The sequence below is a fragment of the Rhinolophus sinicus genome, chromosome 9, assembly GCF_057876585.1.
Source record: "Rhinolophus sinicus isolate RSI-liver-muscle chromosome 9, RSI-T2T, whole genome shotgun sequence".
NCBI lineage: Eukaryota > Metazoa > Chordata > Mammalia > Chiroptera > Rhinolophidae > Rhinolophus > Rhinolophus sinicus.
Window position 1 is genome coordinate 24,595,593 of NC_142509.1, and position 27,244 is coordinate 24,622,836.

At 48.5% G+C, this 27,244-nt stretch overlaps 1 protein-coding gene and 1 non-coding gene across 3 annotated transcripts in view; one reads left to right on the forward strand and one right to left on the reverse strand.

Annotated features, from left to right (window-relative positions):
• The window catches only part of TPST2 (tyrosylprotein sulfotransferase 2), a 49,761-nt gene extending 29,350 nt beyond the window's left edge, over positions 1–20,411 (forward strand). The window contains exons 1-6 of one of the 2 annotated variants that reach the window (XM_074321225.2): positions 4,747–4,817; positions 9,535–10,440; positions 13,295–13,493; positions 16,158–16,208; positions 18,045–18,093; positions 19,917–20,411. In XM_074321225.2, coding sequence (XP_074177326.1) covers positions 9,599–10,440; positions 13,295–13,493; positions 16,158–16,208; positions 18,045–18,086 — 1,134 coding nt within the window. In that variant the 5' untranslated portion in view covers positions 4,747–4,817; positions 9,535–9,598 and the 3' untranslated portion in view covers positions 18,087–18,093; positions 19,917–20,411. Of the gene's footprint in view, positions 1–4,746; positions 4,818–9,534; positions 10,441–13,294; positions 13,494–16,157; positions 16,209–18,044; positions 18,094–19,916 lie in introns of those variants that run through there. The other variant, XM_019755584.3, reaches the window with a different exon arrangement.
• Positions 18,666–18,767, reverse strand: LOC141569301 (U6 spliceosomal RNA). The gene has a single exon (XR_012492806.2). It is a non-coding gene; the product is annotated as a U6 spliceosomal RNA (small nuclear RNA).
• Positions 20,412–27,244: the final 6,833 nt, after the last annotated feature.

Sequence of the window (27,244 nt, forward strand, 5' to 3'; positions counted from 1 at the left end):
GAGAGACAGACGAAGCCCTGGCCCCCAGAAGGTCACTCTGGGCCCCTCCTGTTTGTATTGTTTACCAGGTGGGGGCCCCATTTTCCCAAGCAGGAAGCCTGGAGACCAGGGCCCAGAGTCGGACAAATAGCTTTCCCATCTGTGTATTGGACAGGGTGGGGATTTGGGGGCCAGGGTGCTTAAGAGCTTGGGTTCTAGCAGTGGGGACCTACGTTCCAGTTCAGACTCAACCAGATACCAGCTGTGTGACCTCGGACCAAGCACTTCCCCTGAGCCTCAGCTTCCCCTTCTGTCAGATGGGCTAATAATAGTACCTGCCTTCTAGGGTTGTTAGAGGCAAACCGTACAGAAAAGTGCCAGGTGCGTACGAGTCTCTTTCCTTAAGTCTTTACTTGATGCCAGATGATTCTGTGTGCACGCGTATGCTTCGTTTTTTTAAAACTATTTGCTTTCCCAAGTTTTTTATTTTTCTCTCACCCACCAAAGACTGGCTATGAGTCCTACTGGCCCTTCCGAGAAGGGGCCCAGAACCAAACTACACACTGGTTTCACAGCCGCTCACTGCATTTGCTTTCCTTGGGCTTGCCCAAGTTCCGAGGATACCGTCTTTTCATGCTGCAGGCCAGGAGGTTGGCAGGCTAGCTCTCCGCCTGATTTTGTAAGTAGTCTTTCCTGGAACACAGCCAGGCGCATTCCCGCATCTGTTGCCTAGGGCTGCTGTCCTGCTGCAAAGGCTGAGTGCAGTACCTGCACGAGACCACTGACCAAAGAACCAAAGTCATTGGCTTTCTGGCCATGCACAGACGTAGTGTGCCGACCCACCTCCCCAGGCCACTTGTTTCTCAGGTTATATGTCCCTTTCAGTCTCGGTCCCTGTGCTGTGATGACAGTGGTCATAATATTCAGTACTGGCATTTTTACAGGTTGACCTCAGGCCAAGCCTGATGGAAGTTTTGGAGTTCCCCATGACTCTTTCCTCCAGGTGTTAGTCCCATTTCTCAGATGAGAACACTGAGACTCAGAGAGCCACCCCAGAGTGACTCAGGACATCCAGACTCTGAGTGGGGGAGCCAAGATGTGACCCCCAGCCTCATCATTTCCCACTCCCAGCTTGTGCCTAACCGTGCTGAACTGGGCCAAATGGGAGGTGGGGAAGCATGGGGTGGGGGTGGGGGCCCTGCCTTGATCATTTTAGGTAAAAAATGCAAAGCAAGTCAGGAAAGAGAGCTCCTAGATCCAGGAGCATGAGCTATGGAGAGAGAGGGAGAAAGGCTCCAATTTTCCTCCTGGCTCCCGTGCTTACCATGTGTGCGGCCTTGAGCAGGTGACCCCACCTCTCTGAGCCCGGTAAATGGATGGTTGATAATGGAGGGTGAAGTGGGATAATAGGTGGGGGTGAGAGGAGAAAATTCAGTGATGTCTGCAGAGTCCCTGAGCTCAGAACCTCACACACAATAGTGCGTAATAAGCCCGAGCTCATTTTTGAGGCAGTGTGCCAGCCTGCCTTCTCTGCGTCCCTCTTAAACCACTCCACACACTTGTGCTTAAGCCATGTACAGAACCTCGGAATAATTATTTTTCTCTTCCCCTCGCCCCGTGGAATCTAGCAGGCTTTTCTTGGCTGGTTTCCTGCCAGAGTGGGTCAGAGGTCCCTGGTCCCCAGAGGTCCTGCCAGAGAGAGACTTGGTCTCCCAGTTCAGCACGGGAGGGTTGGGGGTAGGGACAGTGTTAGGGCCAGAGGGGTAGTTGGTAGCTATGGCGATGGAATGTTTGGAAGCTGGTTCCCACGAGGAGGGCTTGCAGGGCTGATGGCTGAGCTCGGGAATATGGGCACTGGGCACCCCTCCAAGGCCACTCTGTAAGTGCAGTGACCCGCCACGTTACCTGGCAGTGTGTGCTCCAGCCCCCCTCCCCTGTCTTGGGAACCTCTTGATCGGCTGAGCTTGGAGAAATGCTCAGAAAGTTCAAATGCTTTTGAACCCAAATCAGTGTGGTCTCATTGTAAATATCACCTCTTTCTATGACACCCACCCCCCCACCCCCACCCCCGGCCAGGGCATGGTTCCCCCTCCCACCAGGGGCATTTCCTTCCAAGTATCTGTCACAGGTGTAATTACTGTCTCACATGCTGATTTCCTTGCTCCCCACTAGAATGTCAGCTCCATGAGGGTGGGGCCTCTGTGCTGCCCCTGGTGTGCTCAGTGCCTGGCACATAATAGGTGCTCAATAAACATTTGTGGAATGAATGAATCTGGGTCTAAAGGGATCTCAAAGATTGAACAGCCCTTTCCCCCCTCCCCTCCCTTCCAGTGGTCACTCAGGGCAGCCCATGGGTCAATGGAAAGAGCTAGCAAAGCCCCCTCCCATCCTCTCCTGCTGCCCCCATTTTATGAGCTGCCATGATGCAATGCACAGCATGTCATCTTGGGCACAGAGCCAGATTTGGAAACTGGCTTTTCCTCTCACTAGTTGTGGGGTTTCTGCTAAACACTTCAGCTCTCAGAGCTTTGATCTCCTCACCTATCAGGTGGGGATAAAAACCCCCATCTTAAAAGTTTCTACTGAGGCTGGAATTAGAAAATGTAAGCCAACATGTAAATAGCACACACTGTGTGCCGGGCACTGATCTAACTTATTTACACCTCCCAGAGCCTCTACGAGGCAAGTTCCTGGTTCACAGTGGCCACAGTGGCCCTGGTTTCAGGGGCCCAGGGGCCATATGTGCAGCTCCTGTGAGGCATTGTTATTCCCTTTTTACAGGTAAGGAAACTGAGGCTCAGAGACAGTAAGTGACTTGCCAAGGGCACACAGCCAGTGGCTGGTGGAGCCGGGATTTGAGCCCGAACAGTCTGCCCCCCTACTGTGCCTGCCACATAATTTTTAAAAATACTGGTCATTTTATATTATAGAGAAAGTATTTATATTACATAGAAAGTATTATGTAGAAAGACAGTATGACAGCACCATGAAAGTATGTTTTTCAGAGCAAAATATTATCACTTACCATCAGAACACCACCCCTGGTGGCATTTTGAGCCTGTTTCCTTCTTGTCCTTTTTTTTTTTTTTTTTTTTTTAAACCTGTGGTTTGTTTTGTTTGCTGGTTGCTTTGATTGATTTGGTGTTCGCTTTTTGGCAAAGTCATGCTCACCTGGCACCCACCCACATGACTTTTATCATTCCATACACTGGAGAACCAGGGCCCTCGCCGTGGGGGGCTGTTGTGAGGATAAAATGACACAGGGCTTGGAAAGCCCTTGGCCTGGTGTTAAATACACCGTGGTACATAATAAACGTGGCCGCTCCTCCTGTAATAAAAGGGGGGCTCTTTGACCCCCATCCCCATGCCTCTCATTCATCTTCTAAGTCCTCGCTGTCCGACAGAACTTTGTGTAAATGATGGGACTGGAGTCTGCAAATGTTTCCTATCAATGGCCAGAGAGTAAATATTTCCGGTTTTGTGCAGCGTACAGGGGTGTTGTTGTTGCTGCTTCTCTTTCTTCCCTCCTCTCCCCCTCCTCTTCCTCCTCTTCTTTCCCTTTAAAAAAAAAGAAAGGTAAAAGCCACTCTCAGGCCAGACAGAAAAACAGGCCCAGGGGTAGATTTGGCCCCTGGGCCACCGTTTGCCCAGCCTATTCTAGATTGGCACTGTGCAGTAGTCGCTGCCGGGCACGTGACATGTGGCCAGTGCAAATGAGGAGCTGAATTTTACATTTTATTTAATTTTACTTTAAATTTAAATACACAGGTATTTAAATGAGTGGTGAGTGCTCCCACTTTGGACACGGAGTTCGAAGTGACTGAAGGCTCTGACAGCCCTGTCCCTTCTCCCTGCAAGGCTGAGCTCTCTGGCATTTCAGGGGCTGCTCAAGGGCAGCTGGGCCGGAGCCATCTCGCCCCTGCAAGTGCCTGGTCCCTAATTGTTCTTACTTGTTCCAAGACGCAGGCCTCCCATCATTGGCCATCCATGTCCCAGAAGTGCCAGGCCTGTGTATTCTGTAGCTTGGAGGTGGGGCAGGGAGGGAGCTGGTTGCTGTGGTGACACCTGAGAACCCTTCACCATCTGGGTTTAGATGTACTAATTGGGCTGGTCTTTCAAGGATTTAAAAAACTGCATAGAAGTGAGCAGTCAGAGTAGGAAGAGAGAGAGGACCAGGAAATGCTGTAACAGCCTCCACCCAGCTTATTTTCATCACGGTACGAATAAAATAATAGCCGAGATTTTTGAGTACTTGCTATTATCTTGTCGAAACCTCCCAATAGCCCCTTTTACAGAATGGGAAAACTGAGGCTCAGTGGAGTGACAGACCATGTAGTCAGCGGGTTGTCCAACTCCAGAACTGTTCTTAACCACTCTGCCTCTTGAAATGGGACAGAGAGGAAGGAAGTTGACTCTCAGACTCAACATGTGATTCTGTGAAATGATTTCCCCTCGTGGGCCTCAAGTGGCCCATCAGTGAAATGGGTTATCAGAGATGCAGGGGCTCGATGAGGCAGCTGTGCCTTAGCTCAGATTCTCAGGTCACACCTCTCTGCCTGAGAAGTGAGCCGGTTCATTCCTTATAGGACCAGGTGAATTCAGACCCCACCTGTGACATCTTAGGCTGAGATGGTCTCCCCCGCCCTGCAGCTTGTCCCCCAGAGTACTTCTCCCCCATATCACTGTTGGGTGCCTCAGAGAGCCTCTGCCCATCTGAGTGTGCCCAGCCCCTCTCCATAGCACCCACCCGTCTCCTCTGCTCTGCAGGAGTCAGCCAGTAGACAGCCTTGGCAAGTGGCCACTAGGGCTGGAGCCCCGGGATCAGACTGCCCAGGGAGGTAAGTGCCGCCCAAAGACCCAGCTTCCCAGCTCCTCCTGAGACAGCCCTGGGCACAGCCAGCTGCCCTCACTGGGCCACTGAGCACCCCCACCGCCCACGTGCAGTGTTCTCTCTGTTAGAAATCTGGTGCTAGACAAAGCTGATGCCAGCAGCAGGGAGAGGCCAGGCTTCTGCTTGTCCACGTCTCTTAGGAAGCTGGTTCTCCTGGTCATCGGATAGAGAAAGCGGAGTCCTAGAGTGGGCAGGGTCTTATCCAGCATCCTTGAGAAGATTCAAAGCCAGAATCCAAACCCTCCGCATCCCATTTCACCAGTGCTCGTGCTTCTGGGGTGCTCACGCACAAGTTCCCTGAACCTCCTAATAGCTCCCAGAGCAAAGGTTAGTATCATCCCTTTTTATTTTTGGAGGAAAAGCAGAAGCTTCAGGATGATGAAGTCCCTTGTCCAGGACATCAAGTGGCAGAGGCGGGATTTGAATCTGGGGCTGTAGGGCTCCAAGTCTGAGGTTCTTACCCATCCTCCTCACTGCCAGGATGTGGGGACATCTCCCTTGACGGGGTCCCACGGGGTGGTGAGGTGGAGGGCAGGCCCAGGTTCCTGAGCTGGGCCCTCTGGCCCCTTCTGGAGTGGCACTGGGTTCCTGGCTCTGGCTGGCCAGGGAGCTAGCTGCCTTCTGCTTTATAGGTTGCCAGCTGCTTTCTCTCTGCCGAGTCTCCCTGCTTTTGCTTCTCAGTCTACCCTCCAGGTCTTTGCTGCCTTCTGCTCATGTCTGACCTGCCTGCTCTGAGCTGTTGTCTTCTGGTGGCAGACATGGGCCTCTTGCTGGGGCCTGTCCAAGGACAGTGAACAGCCTCAGCCTGGTCCCTCTGGCCGTGAGACATGGCACAAGTTGCTTCGTATCTTTGAGCTGCTAGAGTAAGGGATTCCTACCCCAGAAGTAGGAGGGGATCCCATTACAGGACGCATGGGAAAAGCTTTAGCGGAGTATGTGCTCAATAGATACAGAAACACAACACTCAGGTGTTTTGTTTTAAAGTGCCGTTGCCAATTGAATGAACAGTAGTGAGCAAAACTGGTGAGTTGATAACATGTTCCTTATTCTGTCGAATCTCTTCTTCCAGGCCTTGCCCCGTGGCCTTGAGTATCCAAATCACTTCCAACCCGAACAACCTTGAGAGTCCCCTCCTATCCGCAGTTTCACTTTTCACAGTTTCGGTTACCTGTGGTCAACTGGGGTCCGAAAATATTAAATAGAAAGTTCCAGAAATACACAATTCATAAGTTTTAAACTGTGCGCCATTTTGACTAGTATGATGAAATCTCTCCCTGTCCCACTTGGGACGTGAGCCATCCCTTCGTCTGGCACCTCCACCCTGTATGTGCTCCCCACCTGTTAGTCCCTTAGTAACCCCCCAGGTTATCAGATCAGCCATCACAGTATCACAATACTTGTGTTCATGTAACCCTTATTTTACTTAGTAATGGACCCAAAGTGCAAAAGTTGTTTAAACTTTTATCACAGGTATGTATGTGTAGGAAAAAACATAGTATTCATAGGGTTTGGTACTATCCGCAGTTTCAGGCATCCACTGGGGGAGGCGGGTCTTAGAATGTATCTCCCATGGATAAGGGGGGGGCTGCTGTATACACACGCATGCATGCACACAGTGACGTGCATACTATACCTTTCCTTTCTGGAAAGAACTTTCCCACCTTACCCCCTTTCCTCTGTTTCTCTGCATTCCTCCGTCGCCATCTGTTCCCCCTAAAGCTCCATCCTCTCTCTCCCCACTAAGTGTCAGGAAGAAAGAGTGATTATGCTAATTCAAACTAAAGTGTGATTGACAGTCCACCAGGGGCTTTGGCCCTGAAATACTAACCATCAGCAGAATTCTGTCTCAGGACTAAGTGGAGAATTTCAGTGAGCTACCTGATGAAATAGAGGGGGCCCGCCCTTGGGGAGATTTCGGAGCGGCTGCCTGTCCTGCCCAGACTCCTTCCCCTCTGAAAGTAGCCCTGGAATTAGAGTTCCTCATCCCACATCCTGAATTCAGGGCCAAATCCTGAATGCAGACCTGTGAACCCCCAACATTGTCTGCAGCGAGTTTCTGGGGAGAGGGTCTCCAGCTGTTTTCCACTGCTCAGTGGCCCCAGGAGGAGACTCATCTTTGCCAGCTGTTTCTAGAACCCTCCCCGTGACCTTTGAGGTCAGTGGACCCATCTCTCTTTGCAGCTGAGGAAACTGTGGTTTAGATGGAGGAAGTGACTCTCCCAAAGACACATGACCAGGAAATGCCAGGGCTTCTCAGTAGTTTCGACCCCAGGCCCAAGACTGTGTGTTGCCTTGGCTTTGGTGTTTATTTTCCACTTGCTGTGGACTGAGGGCCCCACGCAGCCCAGGCCCTTATGGGGGTTTGGTCCAGCTACACACCAGGTCCTTGGATGGTTTGGGCTGAACCTCATGCACAAAGAGGAGGGCTGTGTCCCTATTCACTCCAGACCTTTCACCGGTCCCCAGGCTGCTGGCAGCTCCTGTCATATGGGTTATCGCCTAGCCTTTGCACTGGCTGTTCCCTTTGCAAGGAACACCGTTCTCTCCTCTTCTTGGCCCTTCAAAACTTCACCTATCCACTGTAAAGAACTCAAGCACGAGAGCTGCCTCCAACAGGAAGCCTTCACCCCCTCCCAGGTGTGGGTCCATGGTGTATGCGGACTTGGGGGGCTTAGCTCCATAGCCCAACTCCCGACACACCGTAGGTACTCATTAAATGTTAGAATAAATAAATAACCAATAATTGTGGTAGAAACCACTAATGTCCTTTCGAATGCACCCTACACCCTGGGTGCATTCTTAAGTTCTTAAGGGGGTTGTTTAATGTTCATGATTAACCTTCGATGTTGGCACTCTTAGACCCATTTTGCAGATGAGGCTCAGAGAAGTGAAGTCTTGCCCAGGCTACACAGTCACACGGGAAGTGGCAGAGTTGGGATTCGAACCCAGGCCTGCCTGACTTCCTGAAGGCCCAGAGACCTCAAGCCCTCACTTTGATTCTGGAATGAGATGAGAGAGGAAACGAAGTCTGAGAAGTAGAGCAGAGGCAGAGGGCTGGGGTGGTCAGAGGCTGCCTGAGTGTCCATGCAGTATCTGAGTCTGCAGTCTGCATCTTCTTTATTGGACATTGGTTGTAAACTTGAATGGCCTTCAGGGTAAACTGGGGAGGAGAACAGATCTGTTATTCGAGGTGTCCTGAGAAGGGGGGTGGCTGTGCTGGGTGGGCCCTACTTCTCAAAGAAGCCCTCCTGAAAAATGGCTATTGAAGATGGATCTTTATTAGCAATGCCTGGGAAGGGTGAGAAGCCGAGGCTCGGGGTCACAAGTCATGTCCTAAGTCACCCCCCCATTCCCATGACACCCCCACAGTCCCAGTGTCCCTGAGTCTCCCCAGGACACCAGCAAGAATTTCCAGACTGACCTTCCCACCTCCACTCTCTCTCCCGCAGGCTCTCTCCCCAGGGGCTGCCCTTAGAGTCAGTCTACCCCTGTCCTCCTGCCTGGCAGCTGCCCCCCACACCCCCCTTTCCTTCCCTCTAGTCCCAGCAGCCTCCTCTCAGGTTCTTGAATATACCCTCTCCCATCTTGGGATCTTCGCACTCTCTGTTCCCTCTGCCTGGAGCACCCTTCTCCCCCATCTTCACATGGCCAGTTCCTTATCTAGGTCTTGGCTTGGATGTCACCTCCTCTGAGAGGCCATCCCTACCTGACCTCCCTCCTCCACCCCCTACTTGGTCCCTCTCACAGTGTCCAGCTCATTTCTTTGTAGGTTGTTAACCATGATCTGGCCGTAACGTGGGCCATTGGCACCCCCACTAGGACATAAGCTCCTTGAGACCAGAGGCCTGGCTACCTCGTGTCGCCAGCCCTGAGCACAGTGCCTGGCACCTTTTCATGTTTCATAAGTATTTGGTGAATGAAGATGGAATGTATGGATGAGGATTCTAGAAGAAGCCCAGACCAGAATAGTCTGCACCTTCTTCTGAAAAGCATCTCCTGCAAGTGCAGTGTGATCATTCAGAGGAGATGCCGGAGCCAGCTGGCCTAGGTCCGAACCTTGGACCCTGGTTTGGCTGCTTCCCAGCTGGGTGCCTGCGAGCAACCTCTCTGTGCCTCAGTTTCTTCCTCTCTCCTCACTGATCGTTTCATAGCACTCTGTGCCAGGCGCTGCACATTCCACCAAGACACATTGCATAAATATTTATTGAGCACCTACTAGGTGCCAGACACTGGGGAGACAGCCATGAACAAAACAGGCAAAAGCCCTTTCCTTGTGAAATGATGTGCTGTTGGAGTCCGACGTTCTAGTGCATTATTATTTTCCACATTTTGATAGTCAGTGTAAAAATAATTACTACCCTTTCTATTGATCAGATGAGGAAACTGAGGCATTGAGTGGTTAAGGAACAGGGCAAGGTCCCACAGCTAGGAAATGGGGGGAAGGGATTTGAACCCAGGCGGTCGGGCTCCAGCATCCTTTGGGGTGATGACAGCACCCCCCTACGGTGGCTGGAGGATCTGGTGAGTGAGGTGCCCCGCTTGGTGAGCGTTGTGTTCTGCCAACTGTCCCCGTCCTCACATTTCCTGTCATTGAGGTCTGTACGGTAAAGGGCCCGCCGCTCACAGGCCTCCCTCACCACGTGTGTCCCCCTTTGTCTCCCCAGATGTGAGCTCCATGGGCCTCCCGCTGACCTGTCGCTGAAGCAGGCCCCCCACCCCAGGCCCAGCATGCGCCTGTCGGTGAGGAGGGCGCTGCTGGCCGCTGGCTGCGCCCTGGTCCTGGTGCTGGCCGTCCAGCTGGGCCAGCAGGTGCTGCAGTGCCGGGCGCTGCTGGAAGGCCCGCGGAGCCCGCGGCGGGCCATGCGGCCAGAGCAGGAGGAGCTGGTGATGATGGGCACGGACCACGTGGAGTACCGCTACGGCAAGGCCATGCCGCTCATCTTCGTGGGCGGCGTGCCCCGCAGCGGCACCACGCTGATGCGCGCCATGCTGGACGCCCACCCGGAAGTGCGCTGCGGCGAGGAGACCCGCATCATCCCCCGCGTGCTGGCCATGCGCCAGGCCTGGTCCAAGTCCGGCCGCGAGAAGCTGCGGCTGGACGAGGCGGGCGTGACCGACGAGGTGCTGGACGCCGCCATGCAGGCCTTCATCCTGGAGGTGATCGCCAAGCACGGAGAGCCGGCCCGCGTGCTCTGCAACAAGGACCCCTTCACACTCAAGTCCTCGGTCTACTTGTCGCGCCTGTTCCCCAACTCCAAGTTCCTGCTGATGGTGCGGGACGGCCGCGCCTCGGTGCACTCCATGATCACGCGCAAGGTCACCATCGCGGGCTTCGACCTCAGCAGCTACCGCGACTGCCTCACCAAGTGGAACAAGGCCATCGAGGTGATGTACGCCCAGTGCATGGAGGTCGGCAAGGACAAGTGCCTGCCCGTGTACTACGAGCAGCTGGTGTTGCACCCTAGACGCTCCCTCAAGCTCATCCTCGACTTCCTGGGCATTGCCTGGAGCGATGCCGTCCTACATCACGAGGACCTCATTGGCAAGCCGGGTGGCGTTTCCCTGTCCAAGTGAGTGGAGCCCCCCGACGCTCCACCCAGACCCCTAGTCCTGGCATCAGAGGCAGTGACTGGGAAGACGGGCTCCACCTGTCCAAGCTCTGTGGCCTTGGGCCAGTCACTATGCCTGTCTGAGCCTCAGCGGCCTCTGTTGTAATGGAGATCTGGGAAGGGGAATGGTTAGGAGCGGAGCCTTGAACCGGATCTCCCAACTGGTAGCTCTGTGGCATTGAGCAAGTCACTGTACCTCTGAGAGGCTCAGCTTCATGATCTGAAAAAAAGTAGGACAGTCTTCTCTTTTCTGGCAGAATCAGCAAGCTTCAAACATGCTTTGCAGTAAGAGTGTTGTGGGTAAAGATTAGGAACCCAGATTCTGGAACCAGTCTGTCTGGATTCGAATCCCACCTCTGCCACTTCCCAGCTGTGTGACCTTGAGCAAGTGATTTAACCTCTGTGCCTCCATTTCCTCATCTGTATACAATCTCTCTAGCTTATAGATCTAGCGTATCACAGATGGATACCTGTGAGCCTCAACTAGGGTGGTACCTGTTAGGGGCTACTATTACTGTTACTCTTGTTAGTGTTGATACTGCTTTTATTGGTATGCCCATCATCCTCACCGTCACCACCATTTACTGAGTACCTGCTATGTGGCAAGCACTGAGTTAAGCCCCCAACGAACATTATTCCTTTAACCCCCACAGCAACCTGAAGACATTGTAGGAACTTATCCCCATTTTACAGATGAAGAAACTGAATCTCAGAGAGAAGTTACTGGTCTAAGGCCACACAGCTAGCAAAGTGTGGTGCCGGGATTTGAGCCCAGGGGTGTTAGACTTCAGAGCATGTGCTCTCAAACTCTCTGTGTCCCAAACTCTCTGTGTCTGGATCCCTCCTCCCACCCTCCTTCTGTCCCTTGTTTTCTGCCTTCTTCCTTTCAGGACGCCATCCCTCTCCTGAGACACAGAGCCCTCGAACAGTGCAGAATCGAAGTGTGCCATCTCCATGTTTCCATCCTGATCCGGAGAGTCCAGTGAAAGGATGGTCCTTTCCAGGACATGCCTCCCTGTTTCTTTCATGGCTGGTCCCTGCCAGGCTCCATCCCCAACAGCTCCTGAGTGGAGCTGCGGCCTTACAGCAGCCCTCCCCGTGGCAGTGACGTGTCCACATGTTGCCTACCCTAGCTGGTTGGTGCTGGAGCTGCCGTTTTATAAATTCTCATGACAAGACATCAGATTACCGAAGGAGCACATCTGTATTGTAGGGAATTGGGGAAATGCACAAAACAAGAAAGGAAAACAACCTAGAATCCCACGATCCAGATTTTGATATATGGCGTGCTGGTCCCTGTGGGGGTGTATTGACAAAATCAGAGCCCTACTGGACACGTTCCCCTGGAACCTCCTTTTCACTTTGTATTTGGGGCCACTTGCCTATGACCCCCCGGCACGTCTCTGCGATGTCATTTTGGATGGCCGAGTAATAATCCACTCTACAGATTCTATTTAATATTCTGTTACATGTTCTGTTTAATGCTCCCTGGTTTTGAGCACGTTGGTTATTTCTAGTTTTATTGACTCACGTCAAGCATTGCTCACATTCATGTTTGGGGATGTGTCTTACGTTATTTCTGTCCCATAAAGTCCTGGAAATACAAGGGTTGTGGCAAAGGCCAAGTACATATTTGAGATTTTTGACATATTGGCTAGAGTTGAGATTTAAATCCAGGTCTGTAGACTCTAAATCCACACTCTTCCCACGATCCACACCCTTTCACCCTCCCTAGTTCTCATTCCCGGTCCTGTCTCCCTTTTGCTACATTTTTTTGTTTCGGTTCTTCTTCTCCAAGTTATCTCTTAGTTGGGATGGAAGCATCTAGAAATAGACCCTCCGTCCCAGAAATTCCCCACCCGCCATTCTGCAGGACCCCTGAACCATCACTGGAAGGAACTTCCTGATTCAGGTGGCTGGGTAAGCCTATTATAGGGGAGAGTAAGGAAGCCCGTGTAAGATGAGGTTGTGCCACTGTAACAGCAAAAAGTTGGAAAACAACCTAATTGTCCATCTTTAGGGGAATGGAAAAATAAGCTATGGAGGAGTGCTACACAGCTGGAAAAAAGAATGAGGTGTTGAGTAGGGGAAAAAAAGTTACTAATGCATCTAGCATATAATTTGTGTTTTAGAAACTGCAGACAAAACCATAGATTTTCTGTGTGTGTGTGAGAGAGAGAGAGGGAGAGGGAAAGAGAAAGCTAATACTTACTGAGACCTTACCATGTACCATATACTTTTCTATTATTAAAATTTACTCCCCAGAACAGCCCAGTGAGGTAGATACTATCATTATTTCCCTTTATAGAGAAGGAAACAGGCTCAGAGAGGTGTAGTAACTCTCTCAAAGCCACACAGCCAGTGTCAGTACAGCTGGCATTTGAACCTGGACAGTCTGGCTCCTGAGTCTGCTCTTAGCCACTCTACTATTTAAAGCATAGAAAAAGGATTGAAAGGATGTGCTCCAAAATGCCAAGACTGAGTCCCTGTAGAACAAAATATCCACCTTAGTCACATAAGTAATAAGTTATTTCTAAAAAGTCAGAGACATCAGAGAAGCAGAATTTAAGCATCAGCTGTGTGCACTGCCTAGTACTTTCCTTCTGACTTCCCACCACATACTCTTATCCCCATTGTACAGAGGCGGTATGATGAGGCCAAGTGACTCCCCCAGTCTCACAGTTGATGGGGGCAGAGCTGACTGGGGGTCAGGTCCCCCCAACCATTCCTGCTGCCCCAGAGTGAATGAGCAGGGACCCACCCAGGCACCATCTGGGTCTGCGGAGGCCCCGTCCAGCTTGTCCTCTCTCCCCAGGATCGAGCGATCCACAGACCAGGTCATCAAGCCTGTGAACCTGGAAGCGCTCTCCAAGTGGACTGGTCACATCCCTGGGGACGTCGTGAGGGACATGGCCCAGATTGCCCCCATGCTGGCTCGGCTCGGCTATGACCCCTATGCAAACCCACCCAACTACGGCAACCCCGACCCCATCGTTATCAACAACACACACCGGGTGAGTGCACGTGCGCACGTGGGGCTACGCTCTTGGGCGGTGACAGGGGTGCAAGCTCCCGCTATCTGAGAAAACAGTGTCTTGAATCCTAAGCGCTGTTTTGTTTCTATCTTATGGATCTGGTGAATCATATGACTGCTTGTATTTCCATTTTTGCCTGGGCCACCAGGAAGCGCAAAGCCAACTGTCTCTATATAGCATCTAACAGCAGGCCCATTGGTGTACTAATACCGTTTTATTTATGCTCTTATTTACCCTTCTCTCCCCCTCCCTCCCGTTTCTCTGGCTGTTTGTTTGCTTAGAAAGCACTTCAAATCTATGTTGAGATTGGGTATAAATAAACTTTTGCCCCCATAAGATTTAATGTTGATTTCTCAGACAAATATGAGTTATGGGCAGTTTAAATTACTTTTTAAGTTTTAAGTTTTTCTTAAGGTCAAGAGAATCAACTTTGAGAATATGTTTTGAAAGCGTAAAAGTAGGCTAATTCTGGGTAAAAGAAGCGTTCACAGGTTCATAATCTTATTTACATGTTGCTTTCACAGCTTCTAGCTTATTTGGGGTGCTGTGTTCTGAATTCCTTAGAGGCCCTAAGTTAGTGAAAATATTTGAAAAGGGGACCCAGGCCCAAGGGAGAGCCCTCATAGTTCTTAGATCATTAAGACCCAAAGTCTTCATTTAAGGTAAGCTCAGCATTTTAATCACGTGCTGATATTAGGAAGTAAGCAGTTGAATCACAAAGAGAGAAAGAAAGTCATTCGACTCTCAAGTCTCCTTTAGTCCTTCGGTTGACTCGAGGAGAAAGACTCCATTTGGTGCTGACAAGCCTTTCACACCTCCCCTGACAATGTGTAAGCTCTGTTTTTCACAGAATTTATAAAGGCTGAGCTTTGGGGGCGCTGCCCTTGTGATTGAGTTGTAAGCCCCTCTGGGGGTCTCATTACTTCCTCTTCCCGGTGACATGACTCGATTTTGCAAACTCGCGTTTCTGGAAATCCTCAGAGATCCAATGTAGATCCCCAGACCACAACAACCGTGTGGACGCTGGCAACCTGGATGCCGTTTATTTTCATTATTTTTATTATAAATATTATCCATTAATTTTTATTACTATTTAACAATCGTTATTCTTTAAACTGCACTTATGTGTTTTATATACTTTTCTATATATGTTTCACAATAAAATGTCAATGAACTGAATTAAAAAGAAGAAGTAATCTTGAAATGATCTTGAACTCCAGCTCCCATGTGCTTCTCAGAAGCAGCAGTGGGGGCAGGATGAGGGCCGCAGCCCCCCAGGCAGTGCTCTCCTTTCCCCACGTTCTCAGCCAGGGGCCCAGCAGCAACTCCGCTGCCTTTACAAGGCAGATGCCCCTGGCTTGCCCCAGAGTGTGGTTCGTCAGAAGCCCCTGGAGGAAAGCCTTGACCTTGTGTGTTGTAGAAAAAATTCTGATGAGCATTGATGGTTAAGATCAGCTCTTTGGACCTCCATTGTGTGTTGAAAATGAAAGATGTCTCTAACTTTCTTCCATAGAGGTATCTTCCCTGGGGTTCCACACGTCTTGGCAAATGCCAGACATTTGTCACTTGTTTAGTCTTCACAGTGGTTTTCCTATTACTACCAAGATAAGTCCCCTCTGAAAGCCTTGTGTGTGTGTGTGTGTGTGTGTGTGTGTGTGTGTGTGTTCATATACTGTAGACACTCTGTTCCTGTAATGGATCCTGGGGTGCAGTAAACTCGGTAATTGAAAGGACCCCCATGTTAACGAAATTGTCTATACCTGCACTGTCCATTGTAGCCACTAGCCACTAACTTTGTGTGGCCATTGAAATGCGACTAGTGAAATGTGACTAGTCCAAATTGAGAGGTGCTCTAAGTGAAAAATACTCACTGGATTTTGAAATCCTAGTACCAAAAAACAAAGAAGTATGTACAATTTCTCAATCATTTTTATGTAATTACATGTTATATTAATATTTTAGGTGTATCAGGTTAGACAGAAGGTATTACTAGAATTAATTTTCCCTGATTCACTTTTTTTTAATGTGGCTACTAGAAAATTTTAAAATACATAGTTGGTTCACGTTATATTCTATGGGACAGCACTGGTCTATACGGTGCCTTCTGTATCACGAGAGAGTGGAAAGGCCTGGAATTTTCTGTTCCCCACCTCAGGCCTTTGCCCTGGCTGTGTCCTCTGCCTGGAATGCTTTTCCTTCAGAGCTTAGCCTGGCTACTTTTCCTTGTCATTGACATCTCAGCTCCACGGTCACCTGTTCCAAGAGGCCCTTTCTGACCACCCACTCAAAAGAAGCCCCCGATCACTCCTGGCCACATCCCTTTGTTTCACCTTCTTTGTAGCTTTCCCCGTGGTGTGATATGTTCTTGTTTATTTGGGCTTATTATTACTTGTGGGGCATCTGGCTTCCCCTCTCACATGGAATCTCCAGGAGAACACAAATTTCAATTGTCTGGTTAATGTTGTTCCCCCAGAGCTTAGAATGAGGCCTGGAATAAGAGACGCTCGATAAATATTTGTTGGATGGATGGATGGATGGATGGATGAATGAGTGGGTGGGAGGGTGGATGGATGTGGATGTAATGGACTACATTTTATTTTTTGATCACTTCCATGACCGTGATATTTCTTTTCTCTTTCCTAGGTCTTGAAAGGGGACTATAAAACACCAGCCAATCTGAAAGGATATTTTCAGGTTAGAAACCCCAAGGGGAATTCCGAATACTATTTATCTGTACCACCAGCTTGCTGTATGCCCTTGGACCCTTCACTTCTCTAGTATAGATGATCGTTTCCCTATCAGAAAATTGGTGGTGGTGGGGGTCAGGATTGAGGCTCTCTTAGTGTCCGAGCCAGCTGGGGCCAGGTCTCAGCAGCCCCTCTGTCTGAACCCTTTCCTTCACTTTGCTTGAATGCAGTTGGAGGGACTTGGGTGGGAGCTTTCTGTCTTGAATGTCAAAATCCGTTTTATTTAAAGCAGCAGTTCTCAAATATGACCCCGTGCAAAATTTTCCGTCTACTGAAAAGTGAGTAACGGGAAGGTCACGTGATGTGGTGATATGTGCAAATGTAGACAAAACGTGTTCCCGGATCCCCGTACACACATCCCCCTGGCTGTGCCACTCACACATCCCTCCATGAACAACACACAGAAGTGGGGGTGAGGGGACTAGCCACAATCCGAAACTCTTTTTTCCATTTTTGCATATCGCCTTTTCTTGCCTACCCAAATATGCAGTTTTGCATTCAGGGAGATTCCAATGCATGAGCTGCTTTGTTTCGTGTTCTGAATATTTTTCCATCTTGTGGGTTTCACTCTTGCCATTTTCGATGGCTACCCAGTGTTCTCTGGAATGCGTTATTTTAATGTGCCACCAATTACTTAACTGTTGTCCTAAGTTCGTTGCCTGTGTTTGGAAATATCCCAAACGATGTCATGGGCCCATCACCCTAATTTTGCCTCTCTTCGGTGGGGCGAGGGGTGGCGGGGGGCTTACATGTTTAAGGAGTCGATCAGTGGGTGGAAGGGTCCAGATCTTTTTTAAGACTCTTGAACTACAAGGCTAAAATTGTTTTGCAAAAGAGTTGGACCAGTTTACAGCCCTCTGCAGTGTAGGGCATGTTCAAGACATCCAGCTGGCCTGGGGCTGTTTTTTGCTTTATAAGGAACAAAATTTGAAAGAATGTCATGTGCTCTGTTATCGCGAGCTCGCCCACCCTCAGGAGAGCTGCCCTGCCCATTGCGTCACTCCCCTGCTTTCCGCCCTCATCCCCTCCCCTGCCTTCCACTGTGCATATGACTTCACTCAGGATTCTGCAAAAATTGGAAACAATCTTAGGGCACCAGTTAAGTAAATGGAGGCACATACATTCTATAGAATACTACATAGCCACCCAAAACGGTAATCGTGAAACCCAAAGGATGGAAAACTATCAAACCAGCAAAACAAAGCAACTCACACATCGCAATGTACGGGGCTGACATGTCCAGCCTTTTAATCATGCCTTGGTCTTTCTGGCGGCCAGCCCCAGCCACCAGTCATGTCATTAGCATACAGAAGATGCTTGGAGATTCCAAGGATTTTAGGAGCTTGTTCCAGGAATCCAGGACCAAGAGCAGATGTTTGTTTTCCTTTGCACTGCAGCTGAAATGGGATCCCCTTGTTGCGGCCTTCCCTAACCACCCGACATGAACTGGCCCTGAGAAGAGTCACTCATATTGGTCCATATTGCCTGGAGTTGACATTCTCTTGCCTATACGTTTATTTAACAGTCTCTCTCCCTGTTAGAATGTAAGCTGCATGAGAATAGGACTGGGTCTGTCATGTTCACATATCTCCAGCACCTGGCACATAGTAGGTGTGCAGTAAATATCTGATGAATGAGTGAGTTGTGTGTGTGTGTGTGTGTGTGTGTGTGTGCGTGTGCGTGCGCGCACCTGACTCGATGCTAAGGGGTGAACCTCAGGGCAGTGAGACCCTGGCACCCCGACTTGGCCATGACCCCTTCCTCTATATGTTGTCTTCCTCAGGTGAACCAGAACAGCACCTCCTCCCACTTAGGAAGCTCATGATTTCCAGGTAAGCCTGCGGACTTCACTGGGGGCTCCGGGCACGTCTGAGCCCAGGAGCCGCTTTTCCAAACTGTGTCTTTCCAGAGCCTCGCTGGGGAGGAGTGTCCACCAAGGTGGGCTGACCCAGCCCTCTGGGAGTTTCCACAGCGACAGGCTAGGGAGCTATGAATAGAATCAAGGCATAGTCTCCTAGCTCTAGACAGGGGTGGGGGCAGGGATTAATGCGGAGCCAACCAGAAAAAGGTTTCTCTGCCATTAGGGCGGGGGCACCGAGGACCAGTGTGATGGGGGAGTCTAGAACCATTTTTGCACAGAATGCTGTCTGCCAGTCCGGCTTCTATAAACAGCATCAGGTTTGGCCCAAAGCAATTAATGTTCTATTAATAGCCACGAGTAGTTCTGGTCTAAGAATAAGCCCCATGGCATTGGGCCAATTGCTCCTCCTGGGTTACACATTTAACCCTCAGCATCCCTGAGAGGCAGGTGACATGATTGTCCCGTTTTACGGAGGAGAAAACCAAAGCCTAGAGAAGGGCTGTTTGTTTCCCCCAGAGTTGCCTTTTATTTTTTAATTTTTTTAAAATTGTGGAACGCTTCATGAATTTGTGTCCTCCTTGTTCAGAGGGCATGATAATCTCTGTATTGTTCCAATTTTACTATATGTGCTTCCCAATCAAGCACGAGAAGGGCTTTGAATTACCCAAGGACACAGAGCCACCAAATGGCAGAATTCCCTCCCAAAATCATCTCTCCCGGCGTCTTTTAATGAAGAATTTTAAGTGCACATTTATCCATCCATATGTTTTGCTAGGCGGGTAGGGGAACGGGTTCTGAATTTGGGAAATCAAAGATTTGAGAACCCGCTTCAGGTTTGACTCATTTTGCAGCCTCTGTTTTCCACATCTGGAGGATGGGGATTCATCAGAGTCCATTTCCAAGGGTGGCCTGGAGATGAGGTGAAATGGCCTGGGTGGTAGTGCTGGGCCATCGATGTGGATCCGGGCGCTGGAGTTAAGGCTCCAGGGAGTGGGCTCACTTCCTACGTCCCCCAGACTCTCTGATCAGGTTCAGGGAAATGGGCCTCACAGAAAGAACCAACTTGCATGGGTATTTTCCCCTAGTCTTTTAGATAGAAACAGAGTTTCTAGCCAAGACTCTATTTTTAGTCTCCTTATCTTGTTTTTAAATAATCAGGATATTTTTTGTTGCATTTTTCTTGAAATCCACTTTGCACCAACCTGCAAGGCTGGAGACATTTAGCCCCTGTCTAAGAACGGTTCCCATCTTGAGTTGTGCTAAGATCCTGGAGTTCTGTTTAATTCCCGAGAAAATAACCCTCACATGGAAAAATGGTTTTTTGTATGTGTTTCTCCCTTACTCTATTCCCCTTAGTCTCTATCTGCAGGTTCATTTGTTGAATCCCAAACATTTTTGCTGACCAAAGCCAGATATGTTTTTTGCTTTACTGTTTAAACGAGATATCGTATACAGGGTGCTTTAGCTGATTCCTGGTATAGGATTGGCCTTGAGGAAATGCTAACTCTCCCCTTGACTCCCCTTGGCATTTATCCTGCAATCATTGTCATTTGCTCTTCACAAGTAAGAAAAGTGTATCTTTGAGGTCAGGTGGGTGCAGGTGGAGATGTGATAAGAACGCAAAAAAAAAACATAGTTTGAATTCTCTCCGGCCATCTGGGATGCATATAGATAACCTCACACCTTCTGTGAGTGCATGAAGCCCGTACATTCTGCACTCACACGTATAAATATAAAAGATCTATTTCGGAATTGTTTCTCTCGGCCTAATGCGGTTTTCTCCCTGACTTTCAGGTCTCTGCAAGTGGCTCTGTTGCCAGGAAGAGAAGAAGCTACATTCGAGTGGAAATCGGACTACTAATCCAAGCATATTGCTTGCCATTAATCGCCAAAAGAGGACTGCTAATGAGGAATGTATTTGCATATGTTTGCAAAGCCTGAACCTTTGAAAACTTTCCTTGAAACACTCTTACCTTTGGGCCCTCACGGGTTCGAGAACGAAGAGTGTGGAAGTAGTCTGGCTTTTGAAACTTAGGTATTTTATATTTTTCCCCTCTAGAACTTTTTTTTATGAAATGGATTTGCCACCCTCCTTTAGCAGGACTGCCTTGGTGGCTTTGTTTGTTGGGACAAGGCCCACACCTGTGCCTCTCCTATTGACCCTTCCTTTTGAATTCAAAGAATCTATTTAAGAATTTAATATATGAGGCTTTCTTTGACTCCTCCTTGGTTCTACTCCATTTCACAAAGGAAAAATAACATTATTTGAATAAACTGAACAGGAACTCCTTTGTCTGTGCCTCACTTTACAGAGTGAATAGAGTTTGTGTTTCCATATTGAATTTTGTCAGATGGATTGATGGTAAGCAAAGGCTGGAGAATAGGTCCATTCAAGGCATAGCTGAACTCTTGTGTCAGGGGTCCCCAAGGCCACCCTCAGGTTCAGTGATTTGCTAGACGGACTCACAGAACTCAGAAAACCTGTTGGACTCATGGTGATGGTTTATTATAATGAAAGGGTACAGATTAAAATCGGCAAAGGAAAAAGGCACATCGGGCAGAGTCCAGGAGAGACCAGCATGAGCTACCAATTGTTCTTTCCTCCTGGAGTCTTATGGATGTGCTTAATTGTTCCAGTAAATCCATGCGACAACATGCATGCCGTATTGCCACCCAGGAAAATTCACCTGAGCTTCGGTGTCCAGCACTCTGGAGGCGCAGCAGTCATTTAGGCGTGGGGCAACCATATGTGTGACTAACCTTAATTAGTCCTCCAGGGGCCACGTGAGACAGCATAGCGCGAGGTCCCCATCAGAAGTCACATCGTTATCATAGACTGTGTGGCCCAAGGTCCCAGGTATTCAAGGACGCTCTTATTAGATAAGATTCCAGGGGCTGAGAGGTGATCCTCCCAGAAGCTGGTCAAGGGCCCGTCCTTTCTTTGGCATGTGTGGGGTTTGAACTCGCCAAGCCTGCTGAGTTAACCTGGTACTGCAGCTCCCCAATGCTGAGGGATCCGCTGGGCTCAGAACAGTTTCAAATCTTTAAAGATGTCAAATCCTTAAAGGCTTTGGGAAGGAAGTGACTCACAGTGGTTGAGGCATGGAGTTTTGGAATCAGGCCCATTTACCAGCTGCGGGGTTTGAGCCTTCCTGTCTTGGTCTGGAGAATGGAGAAGTTAAACATCCTGGGTTTATTAGGAGGAGCCAATGGGTAACGTGGGCAGTGGTGCTTGGGATGTGATGAGCCCACCGTGCAAAACAAGTCTCGTCCTCCGTGTCTTGAGACTGTAGTGGGGTGGGCACTGATGGAGTTCTGAACACCAGAAGTTCATGGTCAACACTCACTGGGAAACACGAGACATCCAGCCTCATTCATGGTTCCACTCACCTATTGCTGCAAAACCGACCCGTCCAAAACATAGTGACCTAAGACAATCTATTGTAAAATCTCTCAGCTCTGGGAGTTAACTAGCGTGAGTGGGGTGGTTCTCCGTCAGATGGTGTCTTCTTCACTCACATGTCTGGTGCCCGGGCTGGGATGGTTGGAGCATCTAGAGGCTTTCATGGGGGCGGTGGAGGGGAGTATGTCTATCAGGTCGCTTCACACAACTAGCCTGGGTTTCCTCACAGCATGGCGGCCTCAGGATAGTCAGAATTCTTAGATGGCAGCTGGCCTCACAGCAAGTGTTGCAAGAGGCCCGAAGCTGCACAACTTCTGATCAGTTACAGGATGTGCCTAGAACTAGCCCAGTGTCACTTCTGCTTCGTGTGTCACAGCAGTCGTAGGGCCCTCCCACGTTCGAGGGAGCAGAGAAATAGACTCCTCTTGGAATAGCAAAGTCACGATGCAGAAGGGCATGTCGGGTGACAGACATTGTGGAAAATAGAATCAGCTACAGTCACCATAAAAACCAATTTATCAGCCTCATGAATTCATCAAATGTTCCCTTTCTTCAATTAGAGCGCAAAATAAAAACATACCTTTACTACTGAAAGAGTGATTCCAGACCCTCCCAAAGGCTAGGTCAGCCCAAACCCCACACTTCATGGGGGCTTTTCCCAGCCTCCGCCTTGGGACCAGGGACAGTTCTCACTGATGGAGCTCCTCCAGGTCTCCCCACGCTGAAGTTTGGGCCGAGAACCAGGAGGACATCTCTTACCTCCATCCTCCTTCTCTGTTCTAATCCAACACTTCGCAGGATAATTAACAATGAGAATCCCCTTCCTTCAGGTGAAAGCTTCAGCTCCACCCGCCTAGGGGCGCACTTGACCAAGTGGCCCGACTCCAACGTAAGTCCTTCCACAGTCTGGATCATTCTGATCTAAACTTGTTTCTGTAGTTGGGCTTTTTAAGTGGGTTGTTGGTTAATTTATTTATTTTGAAAGAATTGTAGATTGATATGACTTGCAAAAGGAATACAAAGTTCCTTCTTGCCGTTTCCCCAGGGCCAACATCTGATACAACTGTAGTCAGTATCAAAACCAGGAAACACAGTACAATGCTGTGGACTACAGACCACAGACCTTACTCAGTTTTCACCATTTTTTTGCTTGTATTTACTGTGTTCCCCTGAAAATAAGACCTAGCTGTACCATTAGCTCTAATCCGTCTTTTGGAGCAAAAATTAATGTAAGACCCAGTCTTATATAACAATATAATATGATACTGGGTCTTATACTAATTTTTGCTCCCAAAGATTCATTAGAGCTGATTGGCTAGGTCTTATTTGGGGGAAATGGTATTTGTGTGTGTGTATTTTCAGGATTCTGTTTCCTTCTTTCAGGGGCAGAATCTTCCATATACTGCCCCCGACACACAGAAAAACCCAGTCACATGTAAAAGCTCAATCTATTAAGATAAAACATACAAATGGCTGTTCTGAAAAGGACCCCATCCCAGACCCAAGCTCCAGCTACTTCTTTGGAAGCACTTTATCATACTCAAGGGTTTCCATTTATTTGCCTGGTAATTTGATTCAAGTTGGTCTTACTAGACTATACACTATGAGTTTGGGAACCATTATTTTTCATCGCTCACCACTTATCTCCATATCGTGCCGAGCATATGAAGGGGCGTGGGAGCCAGCTTCCAAGGTGGCTCCCGGTGGTCCTTTCCTCCTGGTCTGCACACCCCTTTTGCATGTTGTCCCTTTCCACGCTGAATAGAATGCCAGGTTAATACAACATGGATGGTTAAACTTGAATTTCAGATCAAACAATGAATCATTTTTTAGTATTTTACAATACTTCGTGGGACATACACTAAAATCTTATTCACTGTTTATCTGAAGTTCAAATTGAACATGGCATCCTGTGTTTTGATTTACTAAATCGGGCAACCCTATTAGATAGGGCTGGTCATGCAGCAAGTCAGGTATTAGGGAAATGACTGTGTGTGACTTTGAAGACTAGATCATACAAAAAGGTCATATCTTCGGCCTTGTTCTGTCTTGATTCAACTCACTCTCAGGGAGACCGGTCATTATGTCATGGGGATACTCAGCAGCCCTGTGTAGAGGTTTACGTGGCAAGGAACTGAGGCCTCCGGCCCACAACCAGCACCAGCCTGCAGCCATGTGTGTGGATCACCTTGGAAGTGGGTCCTCCAGCTCCAGTCAAGCTGGCAGAGGACTGCAGCCCCAAGGAAGAAGTCAAGTCGCAAGGAGCCAGCTGAGCCACTTTTGAATTTCTACCCAAAGAAATTGTGAGGTAATATTCACTGTTGTTCCCAGCTGCTCTTACATTGCGGTAGATGATACATAGGAATTCATTAAATATTTGTTAATGAGTGACTCAGTGAATGAATGAATGAATGAATGAATGAATGAATGAATGATGAAGGCTGTGGCTCCTCATCTCACCTGTGTGCTTTTGAGGATGCTTGCTTTGCAGATAATGCCTTAGGCCTGCAGAACCTCATGTCCCAGCTTTCTATATAGGGATAGAGTGTTCATAAGTTTTTGAAAGAGTAGAAACCATCTGTAAGAAATAGTGAAGGGAAACCAAATTTGGTAATCTCGGCAGATCTGGATTTTCAATTCAGGACACGAAATATATTTTTGTGACAAGATTCAAAATAAGAATAAGCCATGTGCAACTGTATAATGTCACTGTCCTAGAAAAGGTACTTGTGCTAGACTTTAAATATATCAGCTTTGAAATACCACTTACAGATTGTTTCTATGGTATCAAACTATTTAAAGTTGTAACTGAGCAAGGATTTCCTCCCCCAAATCTTTTGAAGGCAGTATGGGAGCTGTGCTGGATGGGACAGGCTGTATAAAGGCGTGATGAAGAGTGTGGACTCAGGTGCTAATAGAAACTACCTTGGAAGGTTCAGGAACCTAAGAGGTGACATATGCAGAGGCTTTGTTTTTGTGACTTGAACAGACAGGAATCACTTTAGAGGTATTAACTCAAATAAATAGGAAGTGATAGCATGGGGGCCCCATGCATGGCATAGCAGGGAAAGCACTGGCCTAGAAGCCTGAACTCCTGGGTTCCAGGCCTGGCTCTGTCCTTAAACTCGCTGTGTGGCCCTGGGCACATTCCTCGTGGTGTGGCCTCCTCCATCACCTCAGCTATGAAAAGAGAGGGAAGGACTCATGAGTGTCCAAGGGCCCTGCCAGGCTCCTGCTGATGATCCTTGTTGCCTAGCAACCCCTTCTGGGAAGGCCACATGTCTGAATACCTCATTGGGAATCTACACTCGGGCCTGGATGTCCCTGAGTCCCAAAGCAAGGGTTTTTCTGGATAGTAACAGGAGACCAGGATAGATATGAGATCCTGAATCTAAACCTCTGGCTGCCTCTCTCCTTGCTTTTCCTGAGTCTGTGCATTTGAACCCAGAAATTCTGAAAAACCACTGACCTTTGAGGTTGAGAAACCTTCCTCACCAAGGTATGAGATTGGGTCTTTTGAATGAAAATAGCCCCAACCATGTACGAAGCTTATACTACATCAGGAGATTTACATATTTTAATTAACACACTCTCCCACTCTTTTTTGTCCTGAAAACAACTCTTTTAGAGCCATACTGTCATTATCCCCATTTTACAGATAGGAAAACTGAGGTGCAGAGAGGTGAAGCAACCTGCTCCAGCTCTCAAACCTAGGAAGCAGCAAAAGGCGATTGGGATCCTTGAAGTTTTACTCCAGAATCTTCATTTTAAAAAAATTCTAAATACATAGAGAAAACATTTTTTTCTCTTAATCATTTGAGGTTAAGTTTCCTATCGCCCCAAATACTTTAGTATTTCCAACAAACGATGACATTCTTTAGTGTAATCATAGGACAACCATCAAAATCAGGAAATTAACGGGCACATCACGACCATGGAAACCTCGGATCCCATTTAAATTTTATCAGTTATCCCAATAACTTCCTTTAAAGCAAAAATATCCAGTTCATGGGATTGCATTTAATTGCCAAGTCTCTTTAGCCTCCTTCAGTCTGGAACAGTGACAGGGTCTTTGACTTTCACGACCTTGGCACTTTTGAAGATTACAGGCTGATGGTTTTGTAGAATGTCCCTTATTTGGGTTTGCCTGATCTATCTATCCTCGTGATTTGGTTCAGAGTATGCATCTTTGGCAGGAATATCACAGGAGCAAAGCTGCGATCTTCTTGGGGCATCTTATCAAGTGGTAAGTGATTTCGATTGGTCCCATTCTTGAGGGTGCACACTCTGATCGCTTCATCAGAGCCTGCATTCTTAATGACCCCACAACGGTCCATTAAGGTCTCTTCTCCAGAGGCCACATGGTGGGGTCTATTCAGTGAAGCAAATCCATCACTCCCTCATGATCAAAGTAACTGCAGCTCCAGAAAGTTGGCTGTAAAGCTATAGACATAGCTACAGAGAAGCCAAGCTGAGCTTACTTATATTTTTGGCTTTGGGCTATAAACAGATGCATACACATTTTCAGGCCCAGACTCAAAATGGTTTATCTCATCTCCATGTTTCCATCACTCTGCACCTCAGTGGAACTTTAGTCTGTTAGACGTTCTCCCTCTGGCCTTCTCCTCTACTAAAACCACACTTTCCAGTTTCTTGAGTACATACTTCGTGTCAGGCACAATGATGCAACATGTCACTGAGGCTACAGAGATCATTACATCACAGTCCCCATTCCCAAAAAGCTGGCATTTAATTAACTTCACGTAGGTTCTCATTTACTTAATTACAACCCTGGGAGGTTAGACCCAAGTCTTTAGACTCTAAGCCCAGTGCTCTTTGTTCACTCCAATAACTGCCTCTTGGATCTTTCCATCGTAGGGAGGAGAGAGAACACAAGCAAACACTAACAGCTAACACTTCCTAAGCACCTACTGTGTACCAAGTATAGTTTTAATTGCTTATATTTTTTATCCATTGGATCTTCAACCATTTTGTAGAAAACTGAGGCTTAGATGTAATGACTTGCCCAAGGTCCACAGATGGAAAGTGGCAGAGCTGAGCTAGAACTGCAGGGCCCGTGTGCGCCCACAGAGTCCAGAGCTGGTGAGGGATTTCCTGGGACGGCCGGCGCTTGTCTTGTTCATTGTATCCTCTGAACTCAGCACAATGTAGGCACTCAATGTATTTTTATTACATCAGCGAATGAATGAATGGATTTACCAACCTGTTGGAAAGAAAGAGAATGGAAAGATTCCCTGGAGGGAATACTCGGGACCTCTAGAGTTTACCCATTCAGTCCTTCACTCCCTCAAACTCCTAGATAAGGCAACTGCTCTGTCCACAGGATGCTCATACTGAGACTCCAAAGATACAGGATACGGTCTTGACCTTCATTATTCCCGTATGAATGCCGTGTCCCAGCCCTTAATGTCTCATATGATCCCTCACAACTATCCTATGAGCTAGTCCTATGTCCCTATTTTACAGAATTAGAATTTCCGGCTGGCAAAGGAGCGCGCCACGGAGGCTTGGCGACGTCCACACTAGTCATTCCGGGCTGGGCGTCACCACGAAGCGGGCACGGCAGGGAGGCTGACAGAGCCGGGATGTCATCCCCTCGCCATTCGGGGCCCCGAAAATCCGCGTCTCCTTTCTAGCATCTCAGCTGGGGTGCTTTACAGTCAAACCCTTCCGCTGCTGCCATGGCAACCAGCGCACC